Source organism: Glycine max, chromosome 17, assembly GCF_000004515.6.
Source record: "Glycine max cultivar Williams 82 chromosome 17, Glycine_max_v4.0, whole genome shotgun sequence".
Taxonomy (NCBI): domain Eukaryota; kingdom Viridiplantae; phylum Streptophyta; class Magnoliopsida; order Fabales; family Fabaceae; genus Glycine; species Glycine max.
Window position 1 is genome coordinate 19,350,623 of NC_038253.2, and position 20,833 is coordinate 19,371,455.

General features: G+C 36.3%; 2 protein-coding genes across 2 annotated transcripts; one reads left to right on the forward strand and one right to left on the reverse strand.

Moving 5' to 3' along the window:
• Positions 1-6,840: 6,840 nt before the first annotated feature.
• LOC102665126 (uncharacterized) lies at positions 6,841-7,641 on the reverse strand. Its single transcript, XM_006601453.1, has 3 exons — positions 7,467-7,641; positions 7,279-7,379; positions 6,841-7,152 (listed from the first exon to the last, which is right to left on the reverse strand). Exons 1-3 carry the CDS (start codon positions 7,639-7,641, stop codon positions 6,841-6,843), a joined length of 588 nt encoding a protein of 195 aa, XP_006601516.1.
• A 9,042-nt stretch (positions 7,642-16,683) lies between these two features.
• LOC102663028 (LOB domain-containing protein 24) lies at positions 16,684-17,643 on the forward strand. The gene is made up of 2 exons (XM_006600938.3): positions 16,684-16,779; positions 16,969-17,643. Exon 2 carries the CDS (start codon positions 16,971-16,973, stop codon positions 17,544-17,546), a length of 576 nt encoding a protein of 191 aa, XP_006601001.1. The 5' UTR covers positions 16,684-16,779; positions 16,969-16,970; the 3' UTR covers positions 17,547-17,643.
• Positions 17,644-20,833: the final 3,190 nt, after the last annotated feature.

Here is a 20,833-nt window from a genome sequence, read left to right on the forward strand (position 1 = left end):
CTCTTTTTGATTTCCAACGTGGTTACGGCACGACCGAACGGTCGGAATTTATTTTAACCGAAGTTAATGGATAATACAATTCAAACGTTCGGTGGAAATTTATTTTATTTTTAAGTTAAGCGAGAAATGACTTAAGTAAAATGGCTTAAGCACGTCAACAGGGGGTATAAAAAGTAAACAAAACGAGAATAAAAATGCACGAAACACAATGTGGACCACTACGGGCACATAGAATGAATCGAAAAGCTTGGTTCGAGGTACTTACCTGTTGGAGATCGAAGAACGATGAAGAACGAATGAAGAACGTCGAAGAACGGTTGAAACCTTTGCGAGATTCCTCACGGAAAACGTTTCGGAAGCGCCTCGGCTTAGATTTTCTTCACGGAAACAATTTTTCCAAGCAAATTCGAAAGAGAGAGAAGTGCCTAAGGGGCTGAACCCCTTCCTTCTTGCCTTCCTCCCCTATTTATAGCAAAATAGGGGAGGTGGTTGCCGCCCAGCTCGCCCAGGCGAGCAGGGTTGCTTCCTCCAGAAGCAACCGCCTTCTGGAGGAATATTCCGGAGGGCCCAAGTGGGCCTGGGTGCTATTTGCACCCCCATTTTTACTAAGTACACCCCCCTCTGCTGTTTTTTTGGTGATTCTTTTTTCGTAAAGTTACGGAAACTTACGAATTTCGTAACGATACTTGTTTTCTTTCCGTAATGTTACGGAACCTTGCGGATTACATAATCATCCCCTTTTTGACTTACGGAATGTTACGGAACCTCACTTAATTATGCAACGATGCTTCCATTTGACTTCCGGTGTGTCACGGAAACTTACGGATTGTGCATCAATATTTTTTTGGTTTTTCGGCATGTCCTGGAATTTCACAAATTGCCTAATGATGGGTGCCAAGCACCTCACGAGGACCAAAGAATGGTCGCACGTCATCGAGCAAAGGTCCCCGGACAAAATTAGGGTATGACATCAAGAAAAGTAAATATGTGATCTATGGAGACAACGAACAAAGGCCACTTGATCAACAAGCCCAACAAGTGATATCAAATGATACCAACAGGTCACTCGTCTTTGATTAATTACTTTTGATGCTTGTTTGCTACTTGAGTTTAGATTGTCCTTGATGATTGTGATTGAATTTGATTGGTTGTGTTTGATGATTGATTGATTGTGTTTTTTGATTAATGTGTTTGTTTTTGCTTGTTTGATATTCAATGTTTGTTAGTTTGATTGATTGATTATATTTTATAATTGATTAATTGTGGTTGTTGATTGTTTTTTATTGAGTTTTGATTGTTTTTGATAATTGTTTTTGATTGTGTTTTGTTGATTGCTTTTGATTGTATATTTGATTGATTGTGTTTTTCATTGATGTGATACTATACTTGTTTTTGCTTGATCAATATTGAATGATTGGTTTAATGCCTTTTGGTGTCACTTGATTCTCATACATTACAACAAGTGGTAACATTTTTCTCCTCTCTATTCATGATTTGTTTTTGATGTTGACAAAGGGGGAGAGAAAGATAAAAGATAAAATAGTAAGAAAAATTATCTATTGTTTATGAGACAATTTGTTTACATATGAAAAATATGAAATCTTCAACTGTCTCATATAAGCAATCATTGCAAAACCAAGGGGGAGTAAACTATATGCAAATAGATATTTTTTCTTTGTTGTTGCTCCTAACCTACAGGTGGTTGTCATCATCAAAAAGGGGGAGAATGTGAATGTATGTATACATGATTTTGATGATGTCAAAAGAAGAATCAAACAAGGCTCATTTTGCTTCAAGATTAATACAAGATTGTTTCAACAAACAAAGCCTTGATTCAAGATTTCTTCAAGATCAAGCCTTGCCTCAAAATGTAGAGATTTCAAGTCATCCAAGGCACAAGTAATCGATTACCAATACATGTAATCGATTACCAAGGCACATGAAAGTATGTAATCGATTACACATCATATGTAATCGATTACCAGAGACTCTGAACGTTGGGAATTCAAATTTTAAATGAAGAGTCACAACTGTTCAAGAAAAACAACTGTGTAATCGATTACACTAATTTTGTAATCGATTACCAGAGAGGATTTTCAAGGAATATCGCCAACAGTCACATCTTATCATTTGGATTTTGAATGGCCATCAAAGGCCTATATATATGTGTGACTTGGGACGAAATTGGAGAGAGAATTTTGCTTGGCAAAAATGTCTTATCCTCTCAAAAGAAAATGAGAGAGATTCCAAGAGAACTTCATTGTAAAATGCTCTCTCAAGAACTCTTGGGCAAACACTTGCAAATCCATTAAGAGTTCATCCATGGATCTTCATTGTAATATTCTTCTCTTGAAGAGAGAATTCTTCTTCCATTCTTCTTATTCAATGAGATTGGCTAAGAGACTGTGAGTCTCTTGTTGTAAAGCATCTGAACACAAGGGATGGGTTGTCCCTGTGTGGTTCAGACTTTGTAAAGGATTTTACAAAGATATTAGAAATCTCAAGTGGGTTGCTTGAGTACTGGACGTAGGCACGGGAAGTGGCCGAACTAGTATAAAATTGTGTTTGCATTCTCTCTTCCCTTATCTTATTTATTTTGTTGCAATCAATTGTGTCTTGCATGTTTAAAGAACATTGTTAAATTGATTGTTGTTGCTTCTTCTGCATTGTAAGCCTATCCCTCTTAAGATTATTGAGGCCACAAGGTCTAACTCTTTGGGCTCATCACTGTTCTTCCCAAATGGACGCCATGATCCCTATTGAAGTCGGGGAACCGTCAACAAGAAAACTATTTTTCCAAGCACACCAGAACGAAGAAAACATAAGGGTGGAATTAGAGATGGCTAGAATCAAGAAAGAAGCTACCAAGCTTCAAGCATTAACAAGATACAATACCAAGGTTCAACTGCGAGCCTTTCAACCTGGCAACCTAGTGTGGCAAGTCTAAGGTGAAGTGAGGAAGGATCCACGAGCGGGATGTTAGGACCTAAGTGGGAAGGCCTATTTAGGGTCAAGGTGAGCTTAGACAACAAAGCATATAGACTATAAGAACTAGATGGAAAGGCAATTTCAAGAACATGGAATGCCACCTATCTAAAATTCTATTTCAGTTGATCTGTAGCAAGACCAGGTGTTGTACTCTTTTTCCTACTCAAGTCTTTTGTCCCAAAATAGAAAAATCATGGTTTTGACTTAAGAGGTTTTGAATTAAATAAAATTCCTTCTCCCATTAGTCTATTATTTTCCTTGTGCATATACTAACATCACAAATCTCCAAAGGCTCGTCAAACCTAAGGTCTGCCCTTGGTGAGTCTCACCAAACCCAGGATGAACATGTCCTTGGTCGAATCTCCAAAGGCTCATCAAACCCAAGGTTTGCCCTTGGTGAGTCTCGCCAAGCCTAAGACGAATGCGTTAGTGGTTGAATCTCCAAAGGCTCGCCAACCCAAGGTCTGCCCTTGGTGAGTCTCGCCAAACCTAGGATGGACGCGTCCCTAGTTGAATCTCCAGAGGCTTGACAAATCCAAGGTCCGCCCTTGGTGAGCCTCTCTACCCTTAAGGTTTGTCTTTCACAAGTAACCAAGACACATCCTTGGCAAACTCATTTCCTTGAAACCATAGCGGGCATAGTCAAGGTCCATATTAACTTAACATGCTACTCGAGTAAGTCTCCATGGCCTTGGGTAAAAAGCTCCACAAAGTGAAAATGGAGCATCACCAGGTTGAAACCTAACCCTAGATGACTAGGCAAAACCTTCAACCAGGTTGAAATCAAACTCGAGATGATCAGATGATATCTCATTCTCTATTTCATACAAACCTAACAATCAAGGTAATATCGTGCCTAACATAGAGGACTACTTTTGTTATTCTACGACAAGTACCAAAGATCAAACAAGGTATAAATACAAGATGACAACATTCAAGCAAATCCACAATATGACAAGTTATAACAACAACAAAAAAAGAAGTGCATTAAAGAAGAAAAACCATTGTCAAAGTTACAAAGCCAATATGACCACAAAATCGACAAAATAAAGAAAATAAAAAAAAGCACGACCTAAACATTGGCCCCATCGTCTTTTTCGCCATCGTCCTCCTCCCAGGCAGCAATCTCATCCTCATTAAGCAATTGTCCATCCTTTACATCCTTGAATGGGTCAAAGAAGCTTAGGTCAAGACCCTCAATAAAGAATCTGACCTGCTTGTTGGCCTTGAAAAATCCCTTCTCATGATGCTGCACGACCTTCTTTTTAAAATTAAGAGCTCTTCCTCCAGCTTATAATTCACCTTCTTCTCCTTCGTCGCTTTAAGCTCAGACTCCTTCAACTTAGTCTAGAGGTTGGACACAGTAAGCTCAAACTCTCTCAGTTGGGTCTAGAGATCAGTAATCAACTTGGTAGGTTCAGCCATCGTCGCATTAAGTTCTTCCTTCTCCTCAGCAAAGCACTCCACCTTGCTCATCAAGTCATTCTTTTCCTTCAATAAATCTATGCAGCATTCGAACACCTCGTCGCCATCCAGTCTTATGCTCACCAACTTAGCAAAGACATCGTCAACCCTGGACGACAACTGATGGTTGGACCTGATGGCTTCAGCAAAGGCGATAGTAGCATTTTCCACCTTGTAGCGCTACACTCACCATATTGTTCGAGCAGTGGCCCTCAATTTGGCAACCTTATACTCCAAAGAAGTAATCCTGGTCAGGGCCTCCTTATGCCTTTGTCTATTCTCCTCCAATGTAGTCAGGCTCCTATGGAGGAAGACCTTCACAACATTAGATGAGTTTTGCACCCCGACTGATTGAATAAGCGTTTTATCAAAGGGGGATACAAAGTCAATAGGCATCCTCTGCTCAGGTCTGTATCCCTAACTCCGAAGTGAATTTGCCTCCTGAGAGGTATACACATGGTCCAATTAAACACTTGGGCAAGAAAAAAGAGGAAGGCATGAATGAAGGAAGGACAAAAAGAGGCCGGCTTAGCGCATGAAGATTCAGAAAAACACAAGTGCCTTAGGCTTAGCGAGACAGGCTCGCTTGGCCCAAGCTTATTCAGCCAATAGGGCAGAGTGGCTTAAAGAGCAGGCTCGCTCAGCCACCAACAAGAACTGAAAAGACTCTAAGAGTCTAAACTAATCACACTTACTCGCTAAGCGTGGTATGCTGGCTTAGCGAGTTCATACAAACTCACAATAAAAAATTGGAAATTTAAATGCTCGTTAAGCCTAAGTGCAATGGCTAAACATTCAAACATTTAAATAAAAATGATGAACTCGCTTAGCGAGTTCATCTGGAAACCCACATATTCATCAAAAACTAATAAACTCGCTTAGCGCACAAGCGCGCTTAACGAGATCATCGAGATTTCTAGAAAATTTGGGCTTTTCAGCCCCTCAACATAGGCCCCTATCAGGCCTTCAGATCCTAACCAAAACATGCCAAAACAATGTACATTGCATGTGAATCAAAACCCCTAACAATATACCTACTAACAACTAACCTACAACAGTCAATCATCAACAAAAATTGAAACTTTAAATAGTAAAGTAAGTCATCTAACCTGAAGTTCAAAACTTTGAAAATAAAAATAGAAAAGGAAAGCAAAGAAAACTTACTTGGGTTGTTGAAATCAAAAGCATGAAAGGAAGCAAGGAGAGCAACCAAGCGATGAAGCACGACGCAGATAAAAAGTGGTATGAGTGAGAGGAAAAAAAGCAAGCTTTAAAGGCACAAAGAATGTAACTGCGTAAGGCAGTTAAGCCTTATTTTTGGCAGTTTCAACTACCTCGCTTAGCGCGTGGACTCGCTAAGCGAGCACACCATGACATTTGAGTTTTCACACTAACGCACTTAGCGGGCAAACTTGCTTAGCCCAATGCAAAAATTTGAATTTCCAGAGAAGAAATTGGGCTTAGCGCGAAGAGTCGCGCTTAGCGAGTTCGGCAGCTCTGATTGGCCTGCGACTCTCGCTTAGCAAGCCATAGGCCTGCTTAGCGAATTATCATGTTCCCTGATGCAGTAGTGGATTGCGCTTAGCACATCCCTCTCGCTTAGTGTTATTCCAATCCAGAGAAGAAATTGGGCTTAGCAGGCTGACCCGTTGGGCCCAATTCTCATAAATGCAAAAATAGAGAGGAAATAGTGCTTAGTGCATCAGTGTGCTTAGCGAGATAAGGTTGTGCGCTTAGCGAGATGACTTGCTTAGCCCAATTCCCGAAAATGAAATCACAGAGAGGTTTTTGGGCTTAGCACACAGGGTTTGCGCTTAACGGGACCCTATCAGCCAATAAATAGGGGTTGATGCACTTAGCAGCACAAGCGATGATTCGCTTAGCGCGGAGGGCGCGCTTAGCGAGTGTACTATAAAATTTTATGAGTTATTTTTCCACAGCTTCAAGTAAGCTCATTCAACCCCACATGCAAATACAAAAACAACTGATAATTGTTCCATACAACCACAATTAAGCAAACTCTAGCTAGATGCAATGAAAACAGAATTAAAAAGAAACTGGGTTGCCTCCTAGGAAGTGCTCGTTTAACATCATTAGCTTGACGCATAGCTCTTCAAGGGTCTGGGTCAAACTTGGTTCCCACCTTCAGAACCTCTTCAGCACACTCCTTCACATGCAAACAAACATTCTGGTCCAACAATTGTTTTTCTTCATCAAATAGATCAAAACTGATCTTTTGATCTTCAATGCCCATCTTAACTTCCGCTTTCCCATGTCCACGATGCAACTTGCAGTTAACATGAACGGACGTCCTAGGATCAAGGGGATCTCAGCATCTTCTTCGATGTCCATGACAACAAAATCAGTTGGGAATGTGAAGTGCTTAACTCAGACCAAAACATCCTCTATAACTCCGTATGGTCTGGTGATGGAGTGGTCTGCTAACTGCAGTGTCATTCGTGTTGGCATTATCTCTAGCTCTCCCATTCTCCAACACATGGAGAGCAACATCAAATTAATGCTAGCTCCTAAGTCAATAAGAGCCTTACCAACTAAAACTGCACCAATAGAGCAAGGGATGGTGACACTGCCTGGATCTTTGTGCTTGGGTTGAAGGATGCGTTGAATCACTGCACTACAGTTTCCTTCCATAACAATGGTGTCACTATGTATATACTTGCTCTTTCGGGTTAGCATGTCCTTCAAAAATTAAGAGTAGAGTGGCATCTGCTATAAAGCTTCTCCGAAGGGCATAGTAATCTCCAATTTCTTAAAGATATCAAGAAACCAAGCTAGATGTCCTTCCTTGTCCTTCTTCGAAGGTACCAGTGGATATGGCACCTTTCTCCCTTCAGCTGGAGCTGCCTCCTTTTTCTTCTCACGGGCACGCTCACTCTTACTCTTCTTCTCCTCTTCTCTCTTCTCATCTTTTTCATTTTTTTCATTTTCTTTTTGTTTTTGTTTTTCTCTTTCTTTTTCTTTATTCTCCTCATTTATTTCTTTCTTTTCAGCACTTATTGGTCCCTCATTCAATTGATCATCCTCATCTTCCTTCTCTTCTTCCTTCTCTTTTTCAGCAACAACATCTTGGTTTTCAGCAACCAACCTACCCTCATCTTCAGCAAGAATGGCTCTCCTACCCCTGGTCATGATATCCTTACACTCCTCCTTTGGATTTTTTTTCTGCATTGGCTCCAAAATTGCTTGAAGGCTTGTCTGCCAGTTGCTTGGCCAACTGTCCCATCTAGATCTCAAGATTCTTGATGGCCGACTTTGTGCTCTTGTGATTTGACATAGAAACCTACATGAATTGAGAGAGAGTCTCTTCCAACTTTGTTGTCCTCTCATAGAGATTAGGCCCTTGCTGTAGTGGCTTATTGGATGGCCCACCTCGATCTTTGTTGAATTGATTACCAGGGTGAGTTCTCCACTATCCTTGTTGTTGGTTGTAATTTTGGCCATGAAATCCTGAGTATCCACCTACATTAAAATTTTGTCTTGGCTGGTTTCCCATGTAATTAACTTCATGTGTTGTGTCTTCAGTAGCAATACAGTAGCCAGATTCGTGAGCTCCGCCATAATTAGTGCAACCTGCAAAACAAAAGAAGGTAAAGGTTGACTAGCATTTAATTGAGTTGGCAACTTACTTAATGTCTCTGTTAAGGTCTTAAGCTGCTTGGACAAAAACTTGTTTTGTGCCAACAAAGCGTCCTGTGATGAAAGCTCTAACAAACTTCTCTTGGTGGGAATGTGTGTCCTGTCATGCAAGATAGTGTGATCGCTAGCAGCCATGTTTTCAATCAATTCATTGCCTCTTTTGGAGTCTTCAACTTAATTTTTCCCCCAGCGGAAGCGTCAAGTAATTGCTTTGATTGTGGCCTCAACCCATCAATGAAGATATTAAGCTGGATAGGCTCGGAGAATCTATGAGTTGGAGTTTTCCGCAGCAAGCTACGGAATCGTTCCAAGGCTTCACTTAATGACTCATCGGAAAACTGATGGAATGAAGAAATAGCAATCTTTCCCTCTGCAGTTTTTGACTCGGGAAAATACTTTTTCATAAATTTTTCAACAACCTCATCCCAAGTCTTCAAACTGTTGCCCTTGAATGAGTGTAGCCATTTCTTGGCCTCTTCGGATAATGAAAATGAAAACAAGCTCAGCCTAATTGCGTCTTCTGGCACACCGACAATTTTGACAATATTGCATATCTCAATATATGTTTCCAAATGTGCATATGGGTCCTCATTGGGTAGACCATGAAATAAATTCCCTTGTATCAGCTGAAATCAAGAATACGGGTATGTGATGTTGTGTGCCTGCACCTCTGGTCGCACAATACTTGTAAAGAATTGCGGCATAGTAGAGCTTAAGTAGTCCTCAAGAGTGACTCTGCGAGGTTGATCTTCAGCCATCCTATGAGCTTCAGATGTACCTGTGTGAGATTCCCTTGGTTGTGGGAAAATAGAAGATGATTTTGATGAACATGGCTCCTCTAGAATTGGTACTGCCCTTTCTTGCAAGATTTTTCTCCGCCTTTCTGTGTTGTTTCTTCTGCAAGTAGCTTCAATCTCCAAATCCAAATCAACTAAATCACCTGCAGAAGATCTACGGTGCATACAAAACACTAGCAAGAATAGTGGTTAACCAATTCAAGAGAAAAACAAATTCTACACTAACTACATATTCATAAAAACAAATAATTAAAGAATAAAGAATTAATGCCTACCAACTGAACTAGACTTCCCAAATGGAAAGAAGCTCCTCGGCAACGGTGCCAAAAACTTGTTCTACCCCTGTACTACTTGTTATTATGGATGCGAAATCTTATCGACAAATGTACCGAGTCGTGCAAGTAATAATAAAACGGTAAGAAACCGAGTATCAAACTCAGGGAACTAGTTTCATTTAGTGAAGCATCATTCAATAAGCATGCATTTGTATAAAAAAAACAATAAACATGAATAAAACTATGGTGTTTGTTATTCTAATTACAGAAAATATGAGCAAGTGGGTGTTAAAACAGATAATTAAAAGCATTGGGTCCTCCTACTAAGTTACTTGATGCAATTAAAGGTTTTTCTCTATTCAAAGATGATCATGTGCTCTATACTGAGGACAACATTCCCAAACATCGATGTCTCACATGAATGGGCTAATTCTAATTAAACTTCATTCTCGGATGTTTCGTCGAACTTAGCTTAACCGAACAACATTAAGGTCATAGCATAATAAAACTAAGTCATTGTACTCTGTGTCTAGACATGCGATAACCTAGCCCACTCTATCTAGTTCTAAGGATGCAGTACATTTTCCAATGCTAAAGCTCCTAACTTTACATACAAATGGGTGATCAAGCCACAAGCATGCATAGATTAAGCACATATAGAAACATTGAACACATAAAAACAACTTTAAATAGATAGGATAAGGATTTACATCAAGTTCTCAGCAGAATTCCCCAACAAGGGGTTTAGCCTTCCATCACAAGGCAACACCTTTCACAAGAAGGAAATGGGTTTTCAGAGAAAATAACAGATTACACAGTGGTGAGGATGTCTCCTCCACCTCTAGAAACCTAGAAATCACTCCTAAACCTAAGATCATCCTAAAAGCTAAGGTTTTTGCTTGCTTTGTTTTGCACCTCTATTCTCTATTCTTCACACTCTATCTGCCCAGCTCTCTCTTTTCTTTCACTCCAGGCTTTAAAAAGGGCATTCTATCCTCAAAGGCGCGCTTAGCACGAGTAAGTGATCTTTGGCTAAGCAAGCCAGGCCCGTTAAGCGCCCAAAGAGACAGATGACTTGTTGGGCGAGCTGATGACGCGCTGACCTCATGCTTGCGTGGTAGATTCCCTTCAAGATTCCTCTTACTCGCTAAGCGGGCTGATGTCTCGCTTAGCAGATGATACTCGTTAAGCGCATGGTCCAGGCTTAGCGAGACAAAAGTTGCTGCTCCTTCCAAATTTTCTTCTTTTTACCTGAAATTGAAGTGAAATTTGCATTAATTCCATGCGGAGAGCCTCTATCGAGCAAAGATAAAACTAAACAAGAAAATATTTACAATCCTACAAAAAGAACCATAAATTGGGGAAAATATATACATTTTGGAAAACTTTTCTAAACAAAAGTTAGTCGTATATGACGACTAACACCTGTCAAAGACAAAGATAGGATGGCCCGTGCATCAAGCTAGGTTGGCAATTGTTCCAAGATAGCCTTCTCCACCCTCTCCTCTGAAGACATCAGACGCTCCTCAAAGGACTTAAACCTTGTGAGGTCTAATTGCCAGTAAAAGGGGAAACAAGGTTCCCCATTCTCATCGTACATCAGTAGTAACCTGTCAGTAATGATACTGGTTGCCTTGACCTTTAAGAACCGATCCCTGAATTTGCGAAACACATTCGAGTCGAACTCGAACATCTTCTTGGACTCGTTGTTCAATGACACCCAACCAATCTTCCCAGTCAGCTTCATTTGAAAGAAGTAGGGGAACACGGGAATGTTGGGCCTAATGTTGAAGAATGGACGTAGAATCTCAAAGGCCTTCACCATCACCCAGCTGTTGGGATGAATTTAGGAAGAACCACTTTCAAGCACCTCAGCAAGGCACATTGAAAGGTGTTCAAAGGAAGAGTTAGGTTTAAAACCTCAAACATTCACCGATAAACGTAGAAGGATGGACAGTCGGGAGCAACGTGCATGAATAGGAACTCATCTTCCCCGCAAGCCATGATAGTCATCTTACGGGAGTCACCCGGCTAGGCCAGCTCAAGTTGAAGGCATAGGGCCCCAATGCCCATAGAGGACGTTATCAACGAGCGATACATTAGAACATCGTCCCTCACCCATTCAAAACTAGCAACAAAGGAAGGGGATGAGGGCACTTCATCACTATGACAATGCCTATTTCTGGGCGAAACCCTAACTTCACTACTATAGCCCCTTCCCGCAACTCCTGAAGGGGAAGAGGGCAGGATCATTGTGGTGAGGGATGGTTATTCTTCTAGAGGAGCAACGAAGGGTTCCACCCCATCATGGAGTCGGGAGCTGCCCTCGCTAATGCTACTCGGGTCCATCAACCTCTCGCAGAAGGAGGACCCGTTGTCGGAAGCCTCATAGGGAACCTCCTATAACAAGGAATTGCTAATGAGAATGACTTCCCTCTCTACCAGGGGTTGTTAGTTAGAACCCCTAGAATCGCTTCTGCCCATACCTAGTGTAGAATTAGAAACAGAAAACATAACGGAGAATAAAGAGTACCTGGATTGAAGAAGAAAATCGAAAGAGGGAAAGGAATGCATGGGAAGAGACCCAACAATTCTAGAGAGCTATGGACTAGAGTTGCAAAGACCGTGACAATCCGAACTAGAAGTTGCAGAGATGAAGGTAAAGGGCGCTCAAGCGTGAAGATGAAAAAAACCAAATATACACTCCTTTTAAATGAGGACGCGACCTTTCAATAAATGGCGGGAGTTGAAACGACACCCTGAAAACTTGCGCCATGACGTAATCCCCACCAAACCATGTAACCCATCTTTAAGATGTGCCCTCTCACGAAGCGATACATGTAAAAAAGCAACGCACATCCGTAACATGTGACCACTTTGTGTAAAATGAAACTCCTCTCCTAAATGCACTTTCTAATGGTCAAAAGGGTCAAATATTGGGGCTTTTCATATAGAACATTGAAACACCTGAGTAAACTAGAAGGGAAGGAAAACATGCTCACCCTAGACAACCCGTCAAGCCTTAACCTGGATAATGATCATCCAGACTAGGAGGCTCGACAACCCCTAAATTTGTCAAGGTTACCACCCTCGATGCTTGATAACCTCTTTCGCCAACAAATTGAACTCAAAGCTTGGGGGACTTGTGTACTGTCTGGGGTTCGCAAATGATGTGGTGAGTGACATGGCATTAAAATACAAATGCCAGCCCTCCTCGTCAGCCTTAGTTATGGACCATCAACATTACTCGCTCAGCAGCAGGTGATTGAGCCGGTAAATTGTTGATAAATTTGAATCTTAATGATAATGTTATTATCCTTTTATCAAGTTGCAGGAATCCGCTTACCAATCTATTACAAGTTATCAACAGAGTTGTTACGCTACTATAACAACCCCAACAATTAAGGACCCAAGGCTCCCGTCCAATGTTATAAATAACCAGGTTATACCCTCACTTTTCATTCATTCTTAGCTAACTCACATACTTACTTGAGCATCAGAGTCCTTTTTTCAAGTACCCCCCTTTTGTTCTTCCGATAGAGGATACCTGCGAGTCCAACGCAAGAAATCGTAGAGCCATCCCGATGACGGTCCACCTTGACGTCAGTCCACTCCAAATTTCGGTAAGTGCACTTTTAAAATTAATTACTTCTATATCATAATATTGTCAGAGTTTAGGGTTGGGATTTTTAATATTATCTTTGTCATTTTTATTTTTATTTTCTCATTTTAACATGTCACATCATCACACCATGTCATTGACTCAATTAACATTTTATATCATATGTGGCATTAATATCATGTTGTTATGTTAATTTAAATATGATGGAGGGAATCAATTGAAACTTGAGTGATTAAAATCACACCATTATAATTTGGGGTGGGGGGGGGGGGACAATATATTTAAACTTAATATTAATTATGATAACACTAATGTGTCAAGGTGTGTGTATCTTAAAACATTTCGTAAATTTTACAGAGGGTTAGGTGCGCTGCTAGGAGTAACTTTTTTAGAGTTATTCGTCATTCTCACCATTCATTTTCTTAAGACCTAATGGTTGTAATAAGTAACTAAAAGAAAATGAATGGTGAGGATTAAGAGTAACTCTTGGAGTGAGTGAATCCCTCCTTTCTATATATATACAAGGAGATCTAATTATATTGATATAACTTTGACAACTATTATACCATTTTTATAATTTGATATAGAATATGATTTTTATTGATCCAACCGTTGAATTATATCTACGTATTACCGAGATCGTTTTTGTCAAAATTAAACAATAACAAGAAGGTAATCAAATAATCCATATTTTAGCATATTTTGAAATGTTTATATTACTTTGGTTTTAATTTATATGAAAGAGGTAGCAAATGATTTTGGATCAATATGAAAATTTTCATATGTGATCTATGTGAAACATACTTTCAACAATAAGTTTTAAGAAAATATTATGTACTTGAAAGTTATAAAATGGTATAATAGTTATCAAAGTTATATATATATATATATATATATATATATAACAAAACTAACACAACAGGTAATGTATAAAACAAACTCATATAAGACCAAATAAATGTCAAACTTTAACTATGTACATAGAAAATCAAAACATGTTTTGAATAAAGTAACATGGAATATTTTCAAAAGGTTTCATTCTTTGACTTAAAATTTGACAATGATCATTTCCAATAACAAAACCAATGTTTCAAATTTCTAAAAGGAAAATAATGTCATGTTCAAAAACTTACAACGGTAGAGACACTTAAGGAAAATGAATATATAATGGCTCTGATACCATATGTAAAACCAAGGAACTAAGATATTGATATAAAATATGCTAATAATCCAAATAACATGGGACACTAACCTCTAACATCTAGCCATTGCAAAGAAAACATATTAACACCTTGACCTAATTGTTTCATCTTTTTGAACCCTCACTCACTCAAATTTAATTGTGTTTTATGAAGAGAGGAGTAGACACAATGTTTTAGAACAAATAGCACATCTAATTTTAGATTTTGGCCTATCACAAAGTTCAATAAACGTCTGAGTCCGATTTAATATTAAATTTTTTTGCTAAAATTAATGGGTAGTATTTGACTGAAAAGTGGACCACATTCAACTTTTCCTCATTCAATTCCAAATAGAAAAATCAATCAATGCTTAGCTATAATGAAATTCCTATAATTGATTCTGAATTTGAATGATCAAGATTGAAAATTTTATTCAATGATTTGAATAACTATAATAGAAAATTTTAACAATGAATTTTAATTAGTTAATTTGTTTTACACATATAATGTATGAAACTTAAGTTCATATTGTATATTTAAAATTTTAGAGTAAACAATATATGGACTAACAATGTAAATATTTTACACTTTCATTCCCAACTATTTTTTGTATATTTTTATCCATATAAATTTAATTGTTTACCTATTAATTCATTGATATTATTTTGTTTGTGCAAACCAATGTCTAAAATTAATTATTTTGAAAAACCATCATTCTATTTTAATTTGTTAGACTCAATTAAATCATTGAAGATTTTTCTTTGACATGGGAAATTTTTTTCTTCTTTTATATATAGATTGATATGTTTATGTAAAGTTTTTAATATAGAGATTTTAGATCAAGTATAAGCAATGGAGATGAAAATTTTATTTTATTTTTTATTTATGAACATTAGTAGGATAATAGGCACTTAACTCTCGAGAATGAACAATTTACTTGAAACTACATTAAAATAATTGATTGTACTCTAAATTATTAGGTATAGTCAATTATTTTAATTCATTGTTACACTAATTTTAATATAAATATTTTTTTCTTGTGCACTATCTTTTCATTTAACTAATTTATTAAATGCTTTATTTTATCTTACCATATTGTGAATAAAACATATAAATATGCATGGGTAGAAACACTATTTTCTATCTAAAAAAATGCAAGCCATATATATTAAATGGAATTAATTTACCATACTGATTATTTTTTTACTTTTATTAAATGGAATTAATTTTAGTACTTTTGAAAAATAAAGTTATATATCATACGGATAAACTAATATTTGTAATAAATTTTTTACTTAGTTCATATTTTCTTGAAATTATTAATGATTATTTTCACCTGCATTAAATGATGGATTGATATTAAATACATTTGATTTCTTTTTTACTTTGAATACTTTTCTTTCAATTATTAATAATTATTTTCCCATGCATTAAATGATTGATTTTTTTTTTTACTTTATTTATATTTTCTTTAACTTATCAATAATCATTTTCACGGGCATTGAATGAGGAATTAATATTGAAGACTTTCATATAAGTTTAATTTATTTAAGAATTTTTTTTAAATAAATCACAGTACTTCCATTTCTATTTATAAGTCCTAAGTTAAAGTAATGTTGTTTTTCTTTTCTTTTTATAAGACTCAATCCATAATATTATTTTAAATGTAGTATTACATTTACTGTATTCAATTGGTTTTGTAAATTTTAAATGTTGTTAATCTAACTATAAAAATGAATGTTGTATTCCAATTGATAGTTCATAAATTTTAACTTTTTATACTTTACCAACTAATTTTATTTTAATATTTAATAATTATTAGTGTTTAATTTAATAAAAATTTCATATATATATATATATATATATATATATATATATATATATATAATTATAAAAATGTTGCTCAATTAAAAAGATAAAGTTACTTTTGAAAAAGTTATTAAATAAAATAAGTATTCAAAACTTACATTTAAAGTAAATACATTTATTCTTCTTTTATATATTTTATTTAAATATTTAATGATAAATACTTATCATCAACATTAAATGAATAATTTATTAATAAGTTTCAAACTAAAATCAGATATACCATATGGAGAAATATTTTATAGAATTTAATTTAAATATATTAACCTTGTAAAGATATTTTGTATTACTTTCATTTATTCATAGACTATCATGTATGATTAAATTGGTTAATTTTGTAGCAATTATTCTAAAAATTATATACATGAGATGAATTCTAATTAGTTAATAATATAAGTATTTTTTTTATACTTATAATGTAAGAGAATTAGGTTCATATTTTATATTTAAAATCTTAGAGCAAATAATATATGAACTAACAAAAATTATATTACTACTATTATTTTTTACTTGTATATTAAAGACAGATACCAAAAAGATTTATAACAAATCATGCACCATGATAAATCCCAAAATACTTTGCATATAAATTTATTTCTTTCTATATTAATAAACTTAAAAGTCAATCATTTTTTATTAGTTGACACATTGACAATACTTAGAAATTCAATTCAAATATTTATTTTGCTTTTATTTATTGAATTATTAAATGCTTATTTTGTATTCATCTGTATCTAATCAATATTTAACACTTGTATCTTCTTATGGTGATTAGTGAAGCAATGACCGTGTATAAATACATGATGATAAGACTGACAATAACCACCGAAGAAAACAAGAGTTGGTAGAGATAGTGGTTTAAGTAGACTCACACTAACAAAGCTGTGAAAATTCTATTCTACGCGTTGTAGCCTCCATTTCACACCTTAGTAAGCTCTCTTTCTCTCTCTCTATGTGTGTGTGTGTGTGTGTGACTTCATGGTTAGAGAATTTATCCTTCTTGCCATCGTAAATTTAGTTTGAGTATTTTTTTTATTATCATGATATTGGTACGAAGTATCTACTATCGAAAACAATGACTAATCTCTACCAAGTATTCATTTTCTTTTGTCCATAAGTCATGTCAACATGCGGCGCATGCAAGTACCAACGGCGAAGGTGCTATTCGGATATTTGCATGTTCGCACCATACTTTCCAGCGGAGAACATCCAGCGGTTCGCGTGCGTGCACCATGTGTTTGGCGGTGGCAACGTAGGAAGCATGCTCAACATCACAAAGCCAAAGTTGCGGGGGTGGGTGGTGAAGACGTTGGCATACCAGGCAGAGGCACGTGTGAGGGACCCTGTGCATGGGTGCGTGGGCCTCATACGGGAGTTGGAAGAGAATCATCGCAAGGTGAAAGAGGACCTTGCCAAGGCCCAAATGGAGCTGGCCCGATACATGGGCCCGGAGTTTGTGAGAAAGCTGAGTCCCAATTATGGTGGTGAGTCTTCTTTGAAGGGTAAGTTTGTGGCACATTTGCAGCCGACAACAATGGAGCTTGACTTTGCTCCCTCTATTGCCATTGATGTTGATGATCTTGATAAGTGGGACCCTTTTCCACCATGGGAAACTAGTTTTCAGAATGTTGGTCCTTCTTCTTCACATGCACATGGTGAAGGTGGGAATAGGAAGGGTAAGGGTGTTGCTCCTTAACCCACAAGGACTAGCCTAATAGTTAGGAGTTAATGGAGCAGATGTATGAGATCTTAGGTTCTATCTTTTAGCCAAGGGAATTTTATTCTTGTTGCTCTTGTAGGAATAATAAATTTGAAACTATATAATTTATGTCGTTTCCCATAGATTAACTTTGTGTTAGCAATGCTTGATATTTATATATGTTTTAATAACATATACAAGGATCGAGTTTCCTTTTGTTTTATATGAGTGATGCAGTGTGACGTGATTTATTAGTTATTTATTTATTTTGATCTTTTTGCATTGAAAATTAGTGTAAGATGTAAAGAAAATTTAATTGGCAACGCAATTTATTTTGCACAAAAGTGATGAAATTAATAAACCATTGATATCATGTTTTTTTATTATTATCAAGTTCTTTGTATACATTTAATATTAAACTAATAATAATGAAATCAACTATGAGGTAAAACCAAACACAATGTTTTGTTATGAGGTTGTACAAAATGCTTTGTAGGTTTTTCGATCTTCGTAAATATTAATTATGGTTAGAGGTTGAGTTTCCAAAGCCTTCATAATTTTATGCGTGATGTTTACAAGATTGTGAGTTGTTTTAGTCTTTGCAAAGACTGATTGTGGTCAAATATTGGGCTTTCAAAGCCTCCACACCTTTAAGTTAAATGTGTGACTGCAGATTCGACCTTAGTGCAGGCTGGTTAGGATACAAGATTTAGCTCCAATAACATTCACCCTTGTTATTTAAGCTCAATCTTGTATCCTAATAAGCTTGCCACACATTTAACCGAGACCAGTCAAGTTTAGAGGCTCCCAAACTGATTGGTTGGGATGAGATTGACTCTTAAACCAACCATGAGGATTAATAACTCTAAAAGAAAAATTATAATCATCCATCCGACATATCAACTTAGGTGGGAAAAATCAATGACAAGTCAACAAGTACAATGTATGACCTCTAAAGAGATTGCCCATTCATTCTCATCCAAGTATACCTACCTCTAATACCTAACAAGATAGGTTGGCAATAAATCACAAAGACATGGAGATATGTCAAGAGGCATACCCTTCTTGAAATGTCAAAGAGGCTCAACGATGTTATCATCATATGTTGTCATACTCAAACACGGACTCGACAAACACCATGCCAAGATGTTTGGCAAGGAAGACATATTACACAATAATGTGTGGCAAAAAGTGTTGGAGATAACTTAAAATAAAAAGGTTAGGATACAACCCCACCTTGTATTTACACTTAGACATAGTTTTTTTATGCACACTTAGACATAATTGAGGAGAGAGTGAAGGAAGCTTTGTGCTCTGTCATCAACACTTTGTACCACAAAACAAAACTACAAAAAAAATATGAATATTATTTGCTTATATCTATTCAAACCACTATTAATGTTTCCTAATATTATTTTGGTACAAAATCATCAGTGGTAATGATATTTCAACTTAGAAGTTAGATTTTGATATAAATTATTCAAATTTTCGACTATTAAATTGAACATTGATATTGTTCTTACAAATAATTGATTAAATATGTTTTTGACTATATTCATACTTAGATTTCTTTACGGCGAAAAATAATGCTCTTAAATAATTGTTGGTTGTAGACTTTGACTTCCCCTTCCTTTTTCATTCACTAGTTCTTTATAAATGAGTAAATGACTTCATGTTTTGAGTGAAAATAAAAATTGTAATTTAAATTCAAATTACTTTATCTCAATGTTGTCTCCATTGAAGAGGGAAAAGGAGAAGAAGCATGAGTTGGATTCCTTATTTTGGATATTTGGGCATTAAGAACAAGATTGAGAACATGGAAATTTGAGACAATTTGTTGCTCATATGAAACTAATGACAAATACTTTTTTTTTTTACATAGGAAAAGAGAGAGACATCAATGTGATTATGATAATGAGACCTTTTTAAAGGTAATTTGGGTGGTTATGCAATTATGTCTTGCACAAATTTATCTCTTGTTTTGTTTGGGTTTTCTTGCATAAATAAAACTCGAGTGATGACATTGCGGCACATACATCCTCATTTTGTGAGTTGACAACTGTAACTAGAAATCTTAGAGCTAAATGTGTAACATCTCTGATTTTTTACTTTTCAACGAATCTCACTCTATGACACTTCACGCGGTGACACTTCACTCAACATCCTTGTTGGTCAAAATCCTCCATAGGTAGCCCTTTCTGAGACCTCAAAAATCAACTATGCCTGCTTCCAGGATCAATGACTGACCCCAATAAACCAACACAAGACTTTTCAACATGCTTTGCCCTCACTCACATTTTTTGGGAAACTTCCCAGAAGGTCACCCATCTCATAACTATTCCAAGCCAAGCATGTTTAACCGTGAAGTTCTTTGGTGATGAGATACCAAAAAGTAGATGTATCTTATTGGTATAGGTAGTACCAATTAATTCTTTTAAGTTATCCTCAACTGTGCAGTCACATACCTGCATAACTTCTGGATCCTTCTCATTCTAGTGTGATTTGATCGGGGTGCTACAAAATGTCTCTTAGGAGAGGGAGACTTTGGTAAAATATATAAAGGATGTCTGGAAATTATTAATCAGATGAGTCTATTTTCTCATTATTTATTTGTTTGTTTATGAAAAATAGGAGAAACGTGTTAGGCAATGAAGTGATTTTTTCTCTTTTCTTTATTATTCATCATTTCCCCTTTTCAGATTGATTTTATCTAACAACCATAATAATAGATTGAGTTTTGTTAACATAAAACTCTACATAAATTTTATGTGCGTTTAGTTTGTAACATGTTTTGTCCCTTTTAATGTTGTATATATTTACTGTAAGTTGTCACAATTAAGCAACTTAATCGAAATAGACTTAAGGGGAATAAGGAATTCCTTGTTCATGTGTTGATGTGGAGTCTACTTCAACATCCTAACCTTGTCAACCTTATTGGTTATTGTGCTAATGGAGATCAAAGGCTTCTATTTATGAGTATATACCATTAGGATCCTTGGAAGACCACTTGAATGATATTTATATTTTAACTATGCAAGTTATTTTTTCACCTTTAAATCTTATATTATCTTCTAGTTAATATAGGTCTATATACGATTGATTTGAAAACATTCCTCCCAATAAGAAATGACTCAACTGGAACACATGAATAAAAATAGTTGCTCGAGCAACAAAGGAATTCCATTGTCTACATGACAAAAGTAGTTATGTAACAATATTATTGAAAGATTGTATCATATACTTATATAAAAGCTGTAGAATTAGATTGCCAAAATTTTGTATCT